The sequence below is a fragment of the Lepisma saccharinum genome, chromosome 26, assembly GCF_977018435.1.
Source record: "Lepisma saccharinum chromosome 26, izLepSacc3.1, whole genome shotgun sequence".
NCBI classification, from domain to species: Eukaryota; Metazoa; Arthropoda; class Insecta; order Zygentoma; family Lepismatidae; genus Lepisma; species Lepisma saccharinum.
The window spans coordinates 35,632,446-35,652,224 of NC_139254.1; the positions used below are offsets into that span (position 1 = coordinate 35,632,446).

Consider the following 19,779-nt stretch of genomic DNA (forward strand, 5'->3'; position numbering starts at 1 on the left):
TTATGCTTTCGCCAGGAGACTCGTGTGTGTCCCGTAGCGAGAGTCCAAAGCATGATGCCATAGAATGCTTGGATATGGTGCCGGATTCTTCACACAGATATTACTTGGAAAATTATGTTCATTTATTCATATAACACCTGTATGTTCCAAACATGATGAGATTGTTACAGCTTACTGGCGCTGCTAGAGAATTTGTGTTTTAAGTAGGTTATGTTGAATCTGTGTGAGATTTTCCATTCTACTAAACCCATCTTTGTGTCCTGCTTTATGTCATACAGGTTTTCATTGTTAGTTGATTATTATTGGTGATTGGATGAGTTAATTTCTTACATACAATAATGAGTTTGATTGTTGCAGATAGTATGGGTACTATGGAGACTGCAGACAAACACAAATATTTGTACTTGGAGAAGAAAACTGAGTTCAGCAAAAGCATTAGATTACTCAGTTTACAGTGTACAATGAGGATAAGAGGAATGCAGACAACTTGACTGTAATGAAGAGAACCACAAAAGCCAAAGGAAGAGCAACGTGACTTGTTGAAGGTTAGTTTCTTGTGTGTGGAGTACTGTGTAGCTTCATTCCAGAAATATTGTATTTTTTTCCATAGCAAAGTGAAAGCTGTAATGTTTTGCCTACAATTTAAATATATCTATTTCTAATACCACTTTCCCTACATGCAGGACAATACACATTAACACATATAAAAGAGAAGGTAAAAAAACAACAAAAAAACAAAGCATTAGTCACTTGTTGGCCGAGTATATAATTACCATTTATTCGCATCATCATGATTAGATTAAAGATCCAGAAACAATTTAAGTGGTTAGCACAGTATGGTACAATGCCAGGCGTCTCAGGTTCGAAATATGGTCTGGTATTGGGTGTACTTTGTGAATGTCCATTCATTAAGTTCATCATATCATCACCCATACTCATTGTTGTGAATAACCAAAAGTGGCAGAAAAGCAATGCTAAATAACGGAAACACAAAAAGTAAGAAAATCACAAGAAGAAATCACCATAATATTCACAGGGTGAGTTACCATCTGCAATCACACACAATCACACATTCACACACACACTTGTGCATAATAACAATACATCTATAATTTGGAATATAACTTTACATTTCTGTAATGCTTTTCAATATTTAAATATAGTACATTTAATTTAATTTTGATTGGCATATTTGATCTCTTTGCACATTGTTTTCTTGCCAATATTAACCTTAAAAGATGTACATTGGGTAAAAATATACCCACAATAAGGTTGCTTTCTAAGTCTGAATGTTAATTGTTTCAAAGTTTGGGAATAATAATATCTTCAATGATTAAACTACTTTTATTGAGTTTGAACATGTTTATTTCAATATGCAGAGATAAAGTTAAGGAAAATGCACAGAAAGGATGTTAAGAAGAACATTTACTGCCATAATGTAAGGGCTCAGCTGTGTAAAAAATACTCAGAAGAAAGGACTTCTTAAGTTCGAATGTTATTATTTTAAAGCATGTAATTAGTAATACCTTTATGGATTAAATAATTGCGTTAATTTTTTAACATTCGAATTGAATCATACAATTGATATAGATGAAAAAAATAACATGTTGAAATACCAAACTGAAATGTATTAGAGCACATTGCATGATATTTACCCAGCCAGTGTTTTTACTGCCCTGTGAGGGGAATTAATAAACTATCTGACAGTTGATACTTGGAAGGATTTATTGGAAAGGTATTGAGAAGGGTGGGCTCAGACAATAATTGGAACTGATCAAAAAATATATTTCAAAATCGACTGGGTAATTTTTACTCATATGTGTGTTCTTGCAGTTTAAATACTAGACAAACATAAGTTGCGAGCACAGTTACAGAGTTGCTATTCTTGATCTTGCACTGGGGGAGCACACAAAGTTACACACTGTCTGAAGCTCGCATTGCAGGTGAAATTATTGCTTGCTTATCAGTACAGTTATGTTCATTTTAGCGTATAGTGTAATTTCTCTATTTAATTTCAGTGTGTGTGTGTGTGTGTGTGTGTGTGTGTGTGTGTGTGTGTGTGTGTGTGTGTGTGTGCCAGTGTGATAAGTCTCTTATAGATCACATATATCTTTCAGTGCTACATTTTTCTTTGTAATTCCAATGTGTGTTTGTGTATGTCTATATGGATTGTGAGACCATTCACATGCCAACCAAAAAGTGCACTTAAGAACAAAGAATTCTCATTTATGACTGTAATCTGAAAACCAAATTGTATCAAAGGTATGTAGACAATACTTACAGAAACTCCCTGGAGTTGCAGGGAAACAGTTAGGTAACTTTTTCTGATATTTACAGAAACAGAACATACAAGAATTATGGAAGAGGAACTTTTGCATGTCAAACGAAATTTCATCAAAAGATGACAGAAAAATGTGCAAATAATGAAGAAACTATTTTGAAAATATTGACTATATGGCTGACACTTGATAACTAGGAAGTAATTATTACTAAAGAAAATAATAGAATGGATCCATGGCCAACATAGTGAAAACTGTAGAACTTTGTTCGAAATATACACATTTCTTCACATATGACAAGAGCTGCTACAATATAAATTAGTACTTTTCAACCTATTTCTGCTTTTTATTACAACACTAAATATTATTTTGTCTACCTTCTCCTCTGCAGGATCCACTCGATTTGCAAGAACAGACACCAACAATATTAGCAAGAAGTTTATTCCACAAAACACAAAGAGCATTAAGAAGCCTAAAGACACCATGAACAAGAGAGATCGCAGGTATGTATGATCACTCTTTTCATTGTTCTTGGATGCCTGTCTTCCTTTGTCTTCTACCCTAATTTACCTACATCTCATAATTCATTTTCTTTGGAGATCTGGCTCCTCAATATCATGCTCCCTACTTTTAACCACCTCCAATATCGTTTGAACCCTTGCATCGTCCTAGCTTTCACCATACTTTCCATCTCTCTCTTCATTATCCTTGAAGGCCTGGTTTCCATCCACCTCCTACTGATATCTATCTCTCTTCCTCCATTCCCTTTTGATATTTTGCTTCCTCCTACCTCTCCCTATTTTTATTCCCTTTCCAAATCACCTTGAGACAGAGAGTATCTATCTTGAGATACTAACTCACTCTTTTTCTATTCTCCTTGGAGACCTCCATTCTTTCTGTTCTCTGTCCTAATCTATGTCTCTTCCTCCATTCTTGTTGGGGCCTACCATCCTACTATTCCACTCCCTTATTCTTATCTCTCCCTCCATTTTCCTTTCATGCCTTGCATTCTTCTATCTCTCTCTCTACTCCCTATCTTCCTTTATACTCCTGTTCTTCATTCTCCTTAGAGACCTGGCTTTCTTCTCTCTCTCTCTCTTTCTTTCTCATCATTATTTCTTCCTCCACTCTCCTTGGAGGATTTGTACCATTATATACTCTCTACCTTCTTTACCTCTTTCCTCAAAATCTCCTCTAAGATCTTGCATTCTTCTCTCTCTTTCTCTCAATTTTATTTGGAAACCTGACTTCTTTCTCTTCCCTAACCTTATCTTTATCTCTTCCCTAGAAATGAAGTAAGCAAGGGTCTCATCCACAATATTTGAATTATAGGACAAGTAATGTGCCTGTTACGTCTTCCATCCTGTACAAGACATATGGTTTGTCTACTGTGCAGATTTCAGTTTAAAATAAAGAAACATCAAAGTGCGCAAGGAGACAAGTGTGTATATAAATATGTACAAACAATCATGTCAGTGGTGGATTGTAATTCGCCCTTATCTAATTTGCAACCCCATGTTTACTGAGGCTTCTTTGCTACTTTCCATGAGCATTTTTCTTTCTTGATTGATAAGCCAGTTTGCATTGTGGATGTTGCAGTACACAGGCCCATTGTCAATTGGACGTTCCTTTTCTGCTTTTGTCTGTATCTCTCACCACTTCAGTTTGCATTGAGAAAGTTCTGGTCCTTATATATGTGTGTAAGAGAGAGAGATAGATGGAGAGAGAGTGAGTAAGAGAGAGAGAGAGAGAAACAAAGAAGAAAGAGAGGAGTACATGTTATATACATATGTGTGCACAAGATCTTTGACACACAATGATCTAGTCCGGAAATGTGCTTTTTGTATTAAAAATGTGTGCGAATTGACTGGATAATGCTCAGATTAGGTCGAATTCTAGTCCAGAATATCCTTTTCTTTTCCACAATCAAATATAAACATCCATATTTTATGTTAACCAAGTTGCACTAATGTCCAAGAATTTATCCAAAAGTGATGGTATAATGTTCACATGTCCAAAAATGATTGACAAAATGTCCAAACATACCCAAAGGTGATATATGAACATATTCTCTAATATCTTATGGATGTCCTCTGGACAGATATCCAATGGATGTCTACTGGACGTTCTTTGCATCTTGTGGATACACGGAACGGATATACAAAATGCATCCATTAGTTGACCTCTGAACATGCATGTGCTGTATAAGTATTTCCTTTCCTAATTCTTATTTCTTTCAAAATGTTTCTTGGAGGCTTGGCTTTCTTCTCTCTATACCTTAATCTTTATTTTCTCTGACAATATCCTGGGAGACATGACTAGTTTCTGGCTCTCTCCATATTTGTTATCCCTTCTGTAATCCCTTTTGAGGTATTAAATCCTCCAATCTTCCTCCCTACTACTAACTAGCCAAGGAACACATTCAATTATATTGTGCTAGAATAGATTAATTTCTCAAACCAAAATTTCGTATTAGAGACTTCTTGCACTTACACTTACATTATTAACTTCTGGGCCCAGTACTTGGCCTGAGTTTATAACACCACAACCACTGCACAAAAGTTTATCAAAATTATTGAGACAAATAAACTTCAATCATTACATTTATTTGTAAAATCTTTAAGTTTGCTAATTTGTTTAACATGAAAGAAGTACAATTTCATTTTTCTCAAGTCTACAGGATCCATTGCAGATATAAAAACAAGTCTAGAAAAAGTATGACAACAATACAGCTGAGAGATTAATTCCGCTGAGAGTATACACCATCAACAAGAGAGATCACAGGGATGAAAAGATGGGAGAGCAGCCCATGCATGGTAAGTAATATATTTAAATGTTTAAAAAAATATATAAAACTAAAAATTTAATAAATTGAAATAAGTAATAAATATTTCAACATTATACACTACACATTACCCACCTGACATTCATATTTCCCTCTATTCTCCTTGCTCATCCATATTCCAGCTTTCTATTTTGGCGGTGGTTAGATTTTGGGTATCTTCTTCTATTCTCCCTAACTTATTCTCTCTAGTCTCCTGGAGGCCAGCCTGAGTTCTCTCTCCTACTTCACCTCTTTCTTCATTCTTCTTGGAGGCCAGGTGTTCTCTTATCTCCTTCCCTACTTGCTATGTCTCCCTTCATTCTTATTTGAGTCCCTACATCCATCAATATCCTCCCTACTCCTTATCTCCCCTCTTCTCTTACTATCCAATGTACTGCTTAATGTTCTCATTATCACTTCTGCTATTCTCCTATGCAGCTCAATTTCCTGATATCACAATCCATCCTTATACATCCTACCCTCTATACTCCTTTGAGTCCTTGTGTTCTATCTCGTTCTCTGCATTCAACTCATTTTGGAGACTTGGCCTCTTCCTATCTCTCTTCATGTTCCATAGTTACAGATTTGTAATTCAATTTAACTTCCACTGTTAAAATTCTATGGATAGCAAATTAATTTGCTTTATTGAATTTCTCATTTCACAATAATAACATTTTACCCTTTTACTAATTACTAATTAATTTTACTATAAAATGTATTGTATAATTAACATAAAATAATTACAATAATTAATATATGCAATGAAAATAATTGTTGCGGTAAATCAAGTTAAATTTTCAGAATATGCCAGTGCATATTACTTGTAGATCAATAGAAATCATGTTTTTGTTATTAAATTTACTTATTTCCCTCATTTTACTTTTCGACAATTTTTATTTATTCTTAGATTTTCTCTTAATTTTTTTCCCATTGTTGTTAGCATTCACAATTGGGAATGCTATCTGTTACACTGGCAATTGTAGGGGATGGAAGTATTTTTACTGCCTTGATGCGTAGGTGTGAAAAATATGTGGTACAGGGATTTCTGAAGTGAAGTGATTGTTGTGCTATAATAAATAATTTTTACTCTGTTAAATCATACAGGAGCAGAAATTTGTGTTTGTTTCTGTTTTTGTTCATGTGTTAATCATAGTTTTGTGGCAACATGGACAAAAACTAAAGGTGAATAGAGCAGAATTGAAAATATGATGGAGAAGGTTGTCTCACAGAAACTGAACTGTCAACAAGGAGATCTAGACAACAGGATTGCCTGGCATTTTTTCCACAAAGATGAGAGCTGTGGCTGTGTAAAGCAACAAAAAAATATGATGCCCAATCACCACAAAGAATATGCTACAGTCACATATTAACACAATTGAACTACATAACAGATGCCTAACTTTGTGAAATCAGAACAAATTTTGAATTTATAAAATAAATAAAGTAAGAAAATGAAATAGAAATGTCAATTAAGTACCCAGTATTAGAAACTAGAAGCACAGGTTGTAGCACATTAGACTAACCACTCTGCTCTGGAGATGGGATAATATTTTGTACTGAGAGCTGATGCAGATTGAGAACTATTTTCTGAATTAATAACCATAACCCCAAAAAATCCCAAAATTCTTTCTGCATCCAACTGGTTCATATAGTTTTCACATCTAACATTCTATAGATTCAAGATCAACACATCAGTACTATTCAGAAGATCCTTATGAAAACAGATCGATGTCAAAACTCTTTCTGAATTTAATATTATTTCGTATAAATATTTCTCTGCTTGCACTCTTAAACATGCACACACAAACAATTAAACATATACATACATACATACATACTCGTACATACATACATATTGATGAAGGACCAGGCTCGAATGAAGATCCGAGCCTCTAACAACAAAAGTCGCTCACTCTTCAGGACATTACTCCCCAGAGAGCCATCCAGCCCAGGAAGAGAAATAGCTACAAGTTCCACTATTTCAGCAGAATAACACTGCAATGCTGGGTTGCAATCATCAGGAAGAAGTAGTGAGTAGCAATTGTCACCCAGCAACTTCCAGCACAAAATCAAGATCAATAAAATTCCAATTGAGGAGACGAACGAATGAGAACTGAGAGGATTTTCACCAAGGTGACACACCGTGCAAAAGGCTCCCACTTGGACTGACCAAGGTGCCATTCAGCCAGACCACAGAAGCCTGCAAGCTTAAGAAGAGCACATTGGGACTCATCCGAAATTCTGTCAGGACATAACCCCTCCTTGCATCTTTGGAAAGAATGTTGAGAACACCCAACACAGTCTTCGCCTGTCGCCTCTCTCTTTCTCTCTCACTCTCTCCATACATCGATCGGGGTTGCTGCCTAACACCGTCACTTCCAGTTGCTTGCTGCCTCCACTGGGCTGACCGTGACAACCCAAGCCAACTGCTGGAGTCGCCATTCATCATCAGCTGACTACCTGAGTCCAGACACCAATTGAACTAGGGTGACTGTCGAGGAACCACGAAGATGAGTGACCATCATTCAATTGATAATATAACCTCTTGTCTAACCTCAAAGCCAAGAGAGTTAATCAGAAGCCCCGTCTTTATTTCGATCCCTGTTGTACCTGAGTCATGTCGCATGGTGCGGACTGCCGAAGTGGATGTATAATTTACTCTTATATCACTTCCTTTGCTCCTAATTAAGAAGAAAAAACCGCCATACCTAACAGCTACTTTAACCCTCAACTACAGTTGTGAAGTGCCACGGACCAGAGCTTTTATTTTGCTTGTTATCCCACCACTAGTTTTGACCTTGAGGCTACCTCTCTTCCAGTACCTTCCTCAACTTCCGTGTGCTTTGAAAGCACGAAGGGAAAATTTGTATTATTTGCTTCTGTGGTGTTCTATTTATATACTGTAGTCCTGCGCTCGTCACGACTGTGCTTGGGGGTTAAATTCACCAATGATTTATTACGATCAATAGGCAAGAGAATGGCAGATTTTTTATTTGTGGCATATACTGAATAGAGGGACCCGCGGTTTTGAAGAATGAATGTTAAACAATAACTAGGGACCAAATTCACGTTGATCAGCTGTGTGTAAATACTCAGTTAAGAGATCTTTTGGCTCAGTGAATTTGTCTTCCTTAAACTCACAATATAAACAAAATACTTTTTTTTTGAGAAGTTAAAAAAGAATGTTTCACTCTCAAACCTATGTAATTGTGTTTAGTGAATAACAAAGCATGTAACATGATTAAATTCACATCATTTAAAATATGTCTTGATATAGTTATATTTCCTTCTTTCTTAGAGGCACAGCTGTGTTAGTGCCCGAAACGTTCTCGACTGTGGTTAAGGGTTAATATATTTTTACTACCAATCATAAATTTCACAACCCCACCCCCCTCCCAATATATCATCTTACTCTAGTTAAACCAATTCTTGAAAAGTGTAACCTAACCAAAATTCTCAGTTATGTTGTTCAAGGGCTCTGCTTCAATCACATCAAAGCAATGGGAAACAAAGAATTCAATGACACTGGCAAGCTAATAGCTCACTTACAAAGCCAAGAAAGACAAATGTTAATTCAAGCTAGGCAAAATGAAGAACAATTAGAATCTAGGAAAATCCTCAAAGCCTCCTCTTTTATTTCAAGCTACGCACCATGTAACTCTGATCCCTGTTGTACCCGAGTCATGTCACAAGTGTTCTCGTATTACCAGCCAGGTAAAATCGGTGTTAGCTTCCAACGTTTCGAGTGCACACATTGCTTTCATCATCAGGGAATGTGAAAAATGGAGACCAGTTTGGGATTAAATATACGACTATGGTGGGGTGGAGTTTGGACACTTTCTTCCTATTGGCTCACTCTGGATCCTGGTGTTGTTATTGGCAAGTGTAGTGTTTTTACAGAGGAGTGGGTTCCAGGGCTGACTGAGCTGGAGACGCACGTCCCTGTTTAGATTGGAGCTTTCCTGTGAAATGGCAAAGGCTTCCTTCACTCATCGGTCAGAGTAACCGGCACATTTGGCTATTATTTCAGTGTCTACAATTAAAATCCTGTCCCCTTCGGTGATGCTATTTTATGCAAGTCCTGACTTTTGTGGTTGGAATAATCTGATGTTGTGCTGATGTTCACTACATCGTTGTTCCATGGTGCATCCTGTATGCCCTATACATATATGGTGTACCACACTCAAACGGTATGTACAACGTGAGATATCACAGGTTGAAAGGATGAAATGGCAATTCATGGTGAGGTAAGCAATGAAATGTATCCCTTTATGCACTCTCATTATCTCCATACAAACTTCTGAATCTTATATTATTTAATCATGGGAAGGCTATATCGGGGGCTCCAATTATTAGAGGTACTAATCAATTTCCAAATCCCCCAAATTATAATAGGTATAACTATAAAGAAGATTATTTTAAGAGGAATTTCAGACTTCTATCTTCCTCTATAAACTGCATCCTTTACTCCATTTCCTTCCTTATCACATCACAATCATGTGTCCTTCTATACAATTTGGAGGAATTGCATCCTCTTATTTCACCTTCCATACATCTTATATCTTCATTCTTCTTAGAATCCCGGCTTTCTTCATTCTCTTATCCCTAAGTTTATCTCACAGTTAATTCACCTTGCAGCCCTAGCTTCCTTCTATCATTTTCAAAAATTTTAAATTCTTCTCCCGTTCTCCTTGTAGGCCTCACATCCTGTTATCTCACCATCCTTACTTCTTATCTACATCTTCATTCTCCTCAGAGGTCTGTCTTCCTTAATTCTCTTATCCCTATTTTTATCCCATTATCTGTCCCCCTTTGAGCCTCGGATTACATCTTTCCTCTTCACTAATATTTAATTCTTCTTCCATTAATTTGGATGCTTCACTTCCTTCTCTCTCACCCTCCATTTTATTTTGATCCCAGGCTTCCTCCTCTCACTTTCCCCAATATATAAATCTTCCTCAAATATATATACAGGGTGTCATTTTAATGGCGCCCACGGGCCATGGAAACGTATAGAGGGCATCAAAACAAACAACTTCTCTCATTAACACTTTTTTCGTTGGTGAATCATTACAGCGCTACAGTCGTTCAAAAAAGCCCATTTTGCCACCTGAATGCTGGCAACCACACACAACATTTGATTTCATTTGTGACGTCATATCTCGTCGTGAAGCGATGTGTTCCAGGGTTGTCAGGAACATACATATTCTATTAAACTGACATAGTTACAATCAGCCACATTATGTACCGTAAAACAAAATGAGAAAACACATTCTGTAACCTAACAGGAAGTAAACAAACGATACAAAAAATTGTAGTAAGAATATAGAATTCAAATGGAAGTGGTCATATTGAATTTTGTCTCAGCTTACATGTCAAATATTTGCAAATCTAGTTACCAAGTTGGCATTTACAATTTCGTCTATCCACTTCATCCTTCTGATACTAGTTGTCTGTGAGACACTGAACATATGACAAAATAGAAATCAAAGAACTCAAAATTCCAAAGGTAAGCAACCCATAATATAATGTATATTCAGGGCATTATGAAGGAAGTGGCAAAAATGGTTATACATGGATATAAGTAGTAGTAATACAAGCTCTCTGACGACTGTGATTATCTATGCACCGGATACACATGTAATAGTTTGCAACTGTGAACAGGGCAGTATATTTACTACTGATTCATCATTACATTGTTACTGTGGTTGCACGTGTTTTACCCATAATGTAACAACGTGGACCTTGGATACTTTCATTATCAGCACAAAAGTACCACGAGGCATTTGGACACAAACCTGTAGATATCAACCTTGCAACGAGATTTGCAAATATTTGACATGTAGCTGAGTGTAAACAGCCACATGTAAGCTGTAAGTCTAATAAAATTTATTGTTGTTGATATTTGACATGTAGGCTGAGACAAACTCCGATATTGACACTTCATTTTGAATACGTTTTTTTACCTTTTTTTCGTATCATTGGTTCACTTCCCCCTTCCCCCTTAGATGACTGCTGATCTTCTGACTGGTAGGCTATGATGTTCAGTCTACTGGACGCGTTTCTAGCTTCGTTTTACAACTAATGATGTGGTTAGTATTTTTTTTCATTTTCACAAAATTTGTGTGTTCCTTGCAAACCCTGCCGTGCACCATTTCGCCGCAGGAAATGACATCACAATTATGATCAAATGTTGTCTTGGGTTGCCAGCATCCAGGCGGCAAAACGGTCTTTTTTGAACGGCTGTAGTGTCGAATCGACACACCAACGACGAAAATGTTATTGAGAAAAGTTGTTTTGTTTTGATTCCCTCTATACGTTTTCGTGACCCGTGGGCGCCATTAAAATGACATCTGTATATATATTATATTCATTCATTCATTGTTTTCTGCCTAATTGGCAGGTTTTTCACTGCAATCTCCAGCTTTCCCTGTTCTCTGCCTTACGCTTCGTAATAGCATACGACCCAGTTAATTTAATATCATCCATAAGCTGATATCTCTTTCTTCCACGGACTTTTCTTCCTTCAACCATTCCCTCCAAGGCATCTCTTAGCAGGCAGTTTCTTCTTAGACAGTGTCCTAACCAGTTTCTTTTCCTCTTCTTGATGGTCTCCAGTATAGATCTTTTTTCACCAACTCTTTTCAGTACGGCTTCGTTTCTTACCTTGTCCGTCCATTTTACACGCTCCATTTTTCGCCATGTCCACATTTCAAAAGCTTCGAGTCGTTTCTCTTCATTTCTTCTCAACGTCCAGGTTTCTGCACCATATAGTGCTACACTCCACACAAAACATTTCACTAATCTCTTCCTTAGACCTATGTCCATGGGTCCACAAAAAACATTTTTTCTTCTATTGAAAGCTTCTTTTGCTATTGTGATTCTCATTTTCACTTCTTGGTTGCAGCTCATGTCACTGCTTATAGTGCATCCGAGGTACTTGAAACTATCCACTTGCTGGATTCTTTCACTGTTTGCTCTCACATTAATATTCCTTGGTTTCCGTCCTATAACCATTGCCTTTGTCTTCTTTACATTAATCTTCATCCCATACTGCTCACAGCTGCTGTTTAACTCTTCTAACATACTATTTATGGTTATTTCATCCTCAGCGAATAATGCCATGTCATCAGCAAATCTTATGCAGTTTATTCTTCTTCCTCCTAATTTGACACCTCCTGTGCCCTGGAAACAAGTTTTCACTATATCTTCTAAATAAATATTAAACAAAGTAGGCGATAGGCAGCATCCTTGTATTATATATACATATTTTAAATCTTCATTCTTCTTCTGTCTCTTTCAGTAATCTTACTTTTTCCTACATTTTTCTTGGAGGTCTGAGAACCTTTCTTCTCACCCTCCATTCTATTTGTATGCCAGGCTTCTATCTGTTGCTTTCCACATTACATAACTCTTCTGCCATTCTCTTTGGAGGCCTCAGAGCCTCCTTTCTGATCCTCCATTTTATTTGGAGGCCAGGCTTCCTACTGCCACTACCCAATATATAATACCTCTTCCATTCTCCTCAGGAGGCCTCCAATCAACCTTACCCACCCTCCATTCTGTTTGGAGGCCAGATTTCCTGAAGTTATTGTTCCAAGGTTACTGTTTGGAAGTCTCACAGCCACCTCTCTCACCCTCCTATATTTTGACGACAGGCTTCCTCCTCTCACTTTTTCCAATATATAACCCTTCTTCCATTCTTTTGGGAGGCCTCACAACACTCTATCTCCGTTTTCATTCTTCTTTGAAACCAGGCTTTCCTAATTAATCTTGTTTTGTTCTATCATTTGTCTTTGGAAGTCTCATAGGCTATTCTCTCACCCTCATTCGTCTAGAAGGCCAGGCTCCCTTCTCTAATCTTAAATTATTTTTGCATTCTCCTTGGAGACCACACAACCTCCTAACTCACCTACAATTCTCATTGGAGGCCAAGCAGCCTCCTGTTAATTTCCCCAATAGATAATTCTCCCCCATTCTCTTTGGAGACCTCACATCATTCCATCTCACCTTCCATTCAGCTTGTGTAACGGCTGGGTGAATTTCCAAATCTAGACCCAGATAGTTTGGAGGAAGATGCACAAAAAGGGCAATAGAATCATAAACGGTTTTGAAACTAACCCAGGAAATTACAAATTATACGTATTCATGCTTGTCTCGCATTGAGTCTGCAATTTTACGATAAGCATTCAAAGCTCAGGAAGAAAAAAAAAGGGGGGGAGTGCGAGTACCCATGCCCCAACTTTGAAAGGAAGAAAAATAATGTAAGGAGACGACCAATCTCAATTTTCTTATTTTTGGGTAAACACCAAAGACAATTATTCATTAATGATTCCCTTTTTTGCAAAAATATCTCTTTCAAAAGCAACAGATTAAATACCGACAAGAAATAATCATCCTTAACTTACGCATTACAAAGGGACACAAGAGCCAACATGGAGACGTAAGGCTGTAATTGTGAAGTGTGTGTTCCTTTTCTTTTTTAGTCAGAGATTTATCTAATCTACAGTTAGTTAGCAATCGAGCAACCACTAAACAACACTATATACTAGATTTAATAATACTCAACCCAACAATCAATCAAGAATTTTAAAAATGTCAACAATCTTTGACGCGTAGAACATTTTTGTTTTTCTCAGTATTTTTACAATTTTGTTTCGTTACGTGGTTTTGATTTATTTTACATTAACACACACACACGTTAAGAAAAAATATGTGTGTTTAAAGCTACGTTTAGAAGTCACACATGTAGACTAGAATATTTACATCAATCAACAAGGACATGGGTTCATACATCATGCCTTCTCTCTTTCAATTTCAAAATACTAATTTTACCCCTTTAATGCTACAAGAAAAGGTAGGTGAAGCATCTAATCTTTGATTTAGGAAGTTGTTTTTAGGTAATTGATTCACGTAATTCAGCTTTCTTGGTCTATCAATAGTTATAAAGCGACATGCGAATTAGTGGGTGAACATCATTTACAATGACAATTCTTAATCTTGTTTCGGCATTCTAATCATCGAAACGTACGTAGCAAGTTCATGAGCATGATCACGCACATTGGGGTTCGTACATGACCTAGTCTTTTAAGGAGCACTGTTCACTAATTATAAGTTCAAAAAGGTCACAAAACATAATGAACCTGTAATTCGCATTAACTGGATTTAATGCTACAAGAACAATTGCCTGAATAGTCCAATCCATTGCATCAAAATATACGAAGACATGTGCATACCATAAAAATGCAAATGGCATCTTCTTTGTGCAGCATGGCATGAGGTAACCGTACTTCCTGGTATACAGTCAAGTAGCCAAGCAAGGCCACAGTGATAGAAGTTTGACGTTCCCAATCGCTGCATCAATGCCAAGTGAATTGAGAATTTTGCTTGCTACATACTTGAAAATCTAATACAAGGTCTTGCCACTAGGGGCAGCAAATATCAATAACAGAGGGAGAAAGAACTGCCATCTAGTGGCAGGACCAAGAACTATGTGTGTTTATTTGAGACGCTTCACTTACGCAATATATACTGAAAATGTAGATTTAGTATAAATATTACAATTCATTACACTTGGTGGCCTGGCTTCCTTTTATCTCCTTTCAAAAACTTAACTTCTTTCGCCATCCTTCTTAAATGTTTCATATTCTCCTATCTCCACCATACTCACATTTCTCTTAGAGGCCTGACTTCCTTTTGTCACATAACCTGAATTTTATCTATTCCTCCATTCTTCTTCAAGTCCTCACCTCCGCTTATACCCACCCATACTCATTATCCTACTCTCAATTCTCCTTTGTGTACTTGTATACTCCTATTTGTCTATCTATTCCCCTTGGAGCACATTGTCTGTGCCTTTTAACTTTTATCTATCTCTCTGTCTATTCTCCTTAGAGCTCTGGCTTTATCCTATCTCACAACTTACTTTCTTGGAGTCCTGGCTTCCTTCTCTCTCCATCCTTAATTTTTAACTCTTCTTCTATTTTTCCTGGAGGACACATCTACCTCAATACTCATTATTAGGGTGACCAGATGCATACATTAAAAAAAGAGGACAGACATGGTGAAAAAGGAGGACAAATCACAAAAAAAGAGGACACCACAAAAAATGCAAAGATATTTGTCATTAATCTTAATTTAATCACTATAAAAATCTTACCTACAGTTTGCTTACACATACTTATCAGATGATCTGATTTTTTCCAACAACTTTGGAGTTTTTAAAAGATAATCGTAGAAGTCAATACAAGAATATTCTTTGAAATTGTATTGAATCATGATAAGCCCCTTTACAGAACCTACACTCAACCTGTTCCTTTCATCTGTCCATTGTGTTGATATTAGTGAGAAAATTCTCTCCACATTTGCATTATGTCCAGGTATCGAAAAGAAATATTCTGCTATCTTTAGAAGTTCAGAATGGCAGTCAGAAGACTTGCTTGATTGGAAATATGTGGTCCATTTCTCATTACAGCTCATATTTTGTAATTCAGGATTACCACTAACAAACTGCTTCAAGTTACAAAATTGGTCAAAACAGTTAACATCGTCAATGTGAATTGCTTTGGACCCTAAGTATTTCATACATTCTTCAACATCACTGTACTTCAGATTTGTTAAATTCATCCACTTAAAACACTTAAACTCATCAAAACTTTGTGACCACTTTTGTATGTATTCAACACAAGACTCATACAGCAACATAGCATCCTTCATGAATTGTTCTACCTCTTTAACAAACCCATCTTTTTCAGCACTTTCAATAATTTATCTTACCTTTAAACAAAGAAAGCTACCTTCTAATCTATTCGTCAACACCTGACAAACATAACTAAGAATGTCTATAATCTCAAGCACAGAATTTTGCTCTTTTTCCAATTCTTGGATTTTAGAATGGAATATGCCCATAATTGAATGTAAATGCAACAAATAAGCTTTACTTAACCTGTTTTCAAAGAACTGAATTAGAATTTTAGGTGGCTTAGGTTGTGACAAGAAATACGATTTTAATGCCGTGAACATTTCCAGCACTCTTTCAATGGCAGGGAAAAGTGACAACCACCTTGTTTTGGAATGGGACAGCAATTGCTTGTAATTAATATCAACAAACTCGCAGAAAGACTTTAGCTCCTCTGTTCTAACAGTATAAATTGAAAAATAATTGTACATTTTCAAGATTATACACTCTATGTCTATTGATAAATTATCAGCTCCATGCTGTACAGCATTGTGTAAAATATGAGCTGGACAACCCACACCTAATAGATTCTCATTTAGTGATTTCTTTAGGTTGCTGTAAATATTCTTCCCTTCTCTTCGATTGACTCCTCCAAAATTAGTATTTGTATTGTCCCCTGCAAAAGCTACACACTTATCTGACAAACCTAGATTTTCTAATGTTTCCTTAACATAACTTGTTATGGTTTCAGCTTTCTCATTTGGAGTTGTCTTTAGTTCAATTACTTTTGTTTTGATGCCACCCACTTTGTAATTGTAGTACTGTATTAGAATAGGAAACATTTTCATACACCCATGGTTACTTCCATCAGTTGATACTCCAAAACAAGAAATTCCCTTCAAACACTGAATAGTTACATCTAAGGAATGTGGAGCAATAACATTATTTATAATACACTGAGTTTTTGTTCTTCCTGTCGATACTTTCTTTGCAATATCTGAATCACTGTATATAACTTGATTTAATTTTGGTGTACAATCCATAGATCTGTAGCTAAAATGGTGCCTAACTGTATGAAATGCTAGACCTCCCTCGGCTGCAAGTACACGATGAGCTAGCGCTGAAGTAGACTCTTGTTGAAGAAATATCTTTTCCAGTGGAGTTGATGAACTGGAACACTGAAGGCTTTTCTTGTGTTTATGGGATGCAATATGATGTTCCAAATCTTGACTACCTGCAACAAAAAATTTTAATATTAGGGCTCGGAAGTTGATGACCTAAAAAATGTAAAAAAAAAAAGACCACCCCTTAACAATGAAAGCTTGTTTTTTCACAAATTACAAGAGTAGTTGAATAATTTGATAAAATCAGTTTCATGGTTTAAACTATGAAAGCAAAGGGAAAAAAAGCAGTTAAGTGCTAATGTAATTTTCTATAATTTTACTTCAAGGTTATTTTAAATACTCCACAAGTCATTCACCTCCATTCAGAATGGGCCTTGCATGACAGTAGTCAGTCAGAACCTGAAAATACAGTTTTGCTTCGTGAGCAATTGTGCTGATCACAGACCACTTAATTTCGGTTATTTTGCAATTTGTACGCGTGACCGCCAAATTTTAACTGCAGATTCGTGATTAGGAGAGCAAAAGTAGTGAGTATGTCGAATATGAAACAAATTGGAGAAACTCCCGGTATTGTAAAATCGCTTCACAATCATGGCCTAAAAATAATAGTGCCCTCTTGAATTGACCATATTTATGATTAATGGCATACTTGCTAATAAGATGACCATGTGTGGTAATTTGGTTCTAGTTAGATATAGCGAAAACACATTTAACTCATTTATTTTCAAATTAATTTCATTTGTACTTACCTCATATGCATAGTGAAACATTTTTCAACTTGGGATTACTTTTTTTTTCAAATCTTGATTCACGCTGTCTATCGTCAGCTGATATGCAGTGTTACCAAACTTATGAACCGATAATTGCCGCACAAACTATTCACAAAGGTTGTTTAAGCGAAAATTGATCCACAAACCATTCACGGAAGGTTAGGTTAGGCAAACATAGAAAATTGAATTGAAAAAAAAAAAAAGAAAAACCTCGCACGTTATCTTGTAAAACTACTGTGTGGTTGCTACACTAACACTTATTAACTGAAAAATGATGGTTTTTAGGCTAAAATTGATCCACAAACCATTCACGGAAGGTTAGGTTAGGTTCAGTTAGGTTAGGCAAACAGAAAATTAAATTGAAAAAAAAAAACCGCTCACACGTCATCTTGTAAAACTACCGCGTGGTTGCTACACTGACAGGGGGTTACATAATCGAAGGCACGGAACATTTGATTCACGTATTCCACGGTAATGGTGGCACAAGCTATCGTGCAACGGAGATACATGAATGTCGAAAATTACATTATTTACCAGCCGAATAAATTGCAGGAATGGAAAAAACACTATTCCCAGCTTCCAAAAGTGCACAGAAACTCAATTGCATAAGTAGGCTACTTTCCCGTCTTTTCTCCTGTAAATTTCAAGAAATGTATTTTCGCTATATCTAACTGTTGCCGGTAATTTATGTAAGGTATGCTAGCAAATGCATTTAAAATTCTTGAAACAACTGGGAGAAAAAAATGATACTAAAAATGCAACAAAAACAGGAATAATACTGCAAAAATGGACTAAAAACCAAAAGGGCAGAAAATGCAAAATAAAAACAATATTTTCTGGTTCTGACTGTAGTGAAACAGACTAGTTTCATGTTTAGTATTCTCTTCAACGCCCAGAAAAAAGATGATTTGTCAATTCCCTGACCCTATTTATGATAGCTACTCAATGAAGTACTATGTAATGAATAGTGTTATGATTAATAATAATTGCAATTTCGTTCCATCACTATTTTTTTAGCATTAAAAGTGGCATTCGATCGATTTCGATGCTTTTTGCAATATGAAATGTGTCTCAGTGTATGAAAACAACAAACAACAGATATAGGCTATTTCATCCTAAAGTACTTCCACCATTTATTCTTAAAATTTGGCTGTATGCACACACTATAGAAAAAAACCCAAAAAAAAACCTTGCAAATGATTTATCACACCTAACACTCCAAACCCAACAATCTACAATTATAAACACTACTAAATCTCAAACAATCTAAAATTGTAAACACTACTAAATCTAGCCCTTGTAACGATAATTTTAAATTTTGGTTTCGTTTTCAGTACGTCGTGTTTAATTTGCTTTATTTGATAATACATTTTAATGTAATGAATGGTTGCAATGTTGGAAACATGACTATTACTTTCCATATGCAAACATGTGTTCTTACTACGTATTTATCTACTTGAATTATTACATGTACCTACCTTTGTTTGCTACTGAGACGTAAGTTCCAGCAGTGCATATCTTACATTCAGCTTCATATTTGTTTCTTCCTTCCTTAAAAGCAGGATATTTTCTTCCGAGATCGTTAGTGAATTTACACTTTCGCTTCGGCATTTCATGAAAAGAAAATTCTCACCACATTTTTCTGTATCGCTCGTATGACCCACGTGTATCACAGATAAAACTTGCGGCGAATGAAAAACTGCACTCGTAAACAAGGTTAATGCACAGACTAAATGCACACACGCTATATGCGCACAGATTAGAAATAGAATAGAATAGATTAGAAATATGTTTCCGCTTGCATGTGGGACGCATCCAGTATCTACGCGTTCAGCGGGCAAAGCAACGAGGAGTTGGAATCTGATGACTGATTCGTGTAAAGTGTTCGTGGTTCGGATCGCAGATGATGATCAGTGAGCATTGCTCGAATACTTAACACGCCAAGTGAGGTTTTTGGACGTAAAATAACAAGTGGTGATCGTTATGCTTGGAACAATTTCATGAGCAGTATATTGACAATGGTCCAAAAAGGAGGACATTTTCCGATTTTTCAGAAATCCGCCCGGACGCCGGACAGACACCGAAAAAGGAGGACATGTCCGGA

General features: G+C 36.4%; 1 protein-coding gene across 1 annotated transcript; it reads right to left on the reverse strand.

The window, feature by feature from the left end:
• Positions 1-10,534: 10,534 nt before the first annotated feature.
• On the reverse strand, positions 10,535-19,425 carry LOC145979625 (uncharacterized). Its single transcript, XM_083112591.1, has 4 exons — positions 19,150-19,425; positions 15,880-17,011; positions 15,029-15,104; positions 10,535-10,566 (listed from the first exon to the last, which is right to left on the reverse strand). The coding sequence occupies exons 1-4, from the start codon at positions 19,284-19,286 to the stop codon at positions 10,535-10,537; spliced, it is 1,377 nt and encodes a 458-aa protein (XP_082968717.1). The 5' UTR covers positions 19,287-19,425.
• Positions 19,426-19,779: the final 354 nt, after the last annotated feature.

Bases quoted from the DNA above. Each gene is read 5' to 3' on its own strand.
- LOC145979625 (XM_083112591.1), bottom strand. From the start codon at position 19,286: ATGCCGAAGCGAAAGTGTAAATTCACTAACGATCTCGGAAGAAAATAT. The intron at 17,012-19,149 runs GTACATGTAATA...TGTTGCAGGTAG, and splicing joins TCAGTAGCAAACAAAGGTAG to TCAAGATTTGGAACATCATA. The intron at 10,567-15,028 runs GTAAGTTGTGAG...TCATATGTTCAG, and splicing joins GAAGCCAGGACTCCAAGAAA to TGTCTCACAGACAACTAGTA.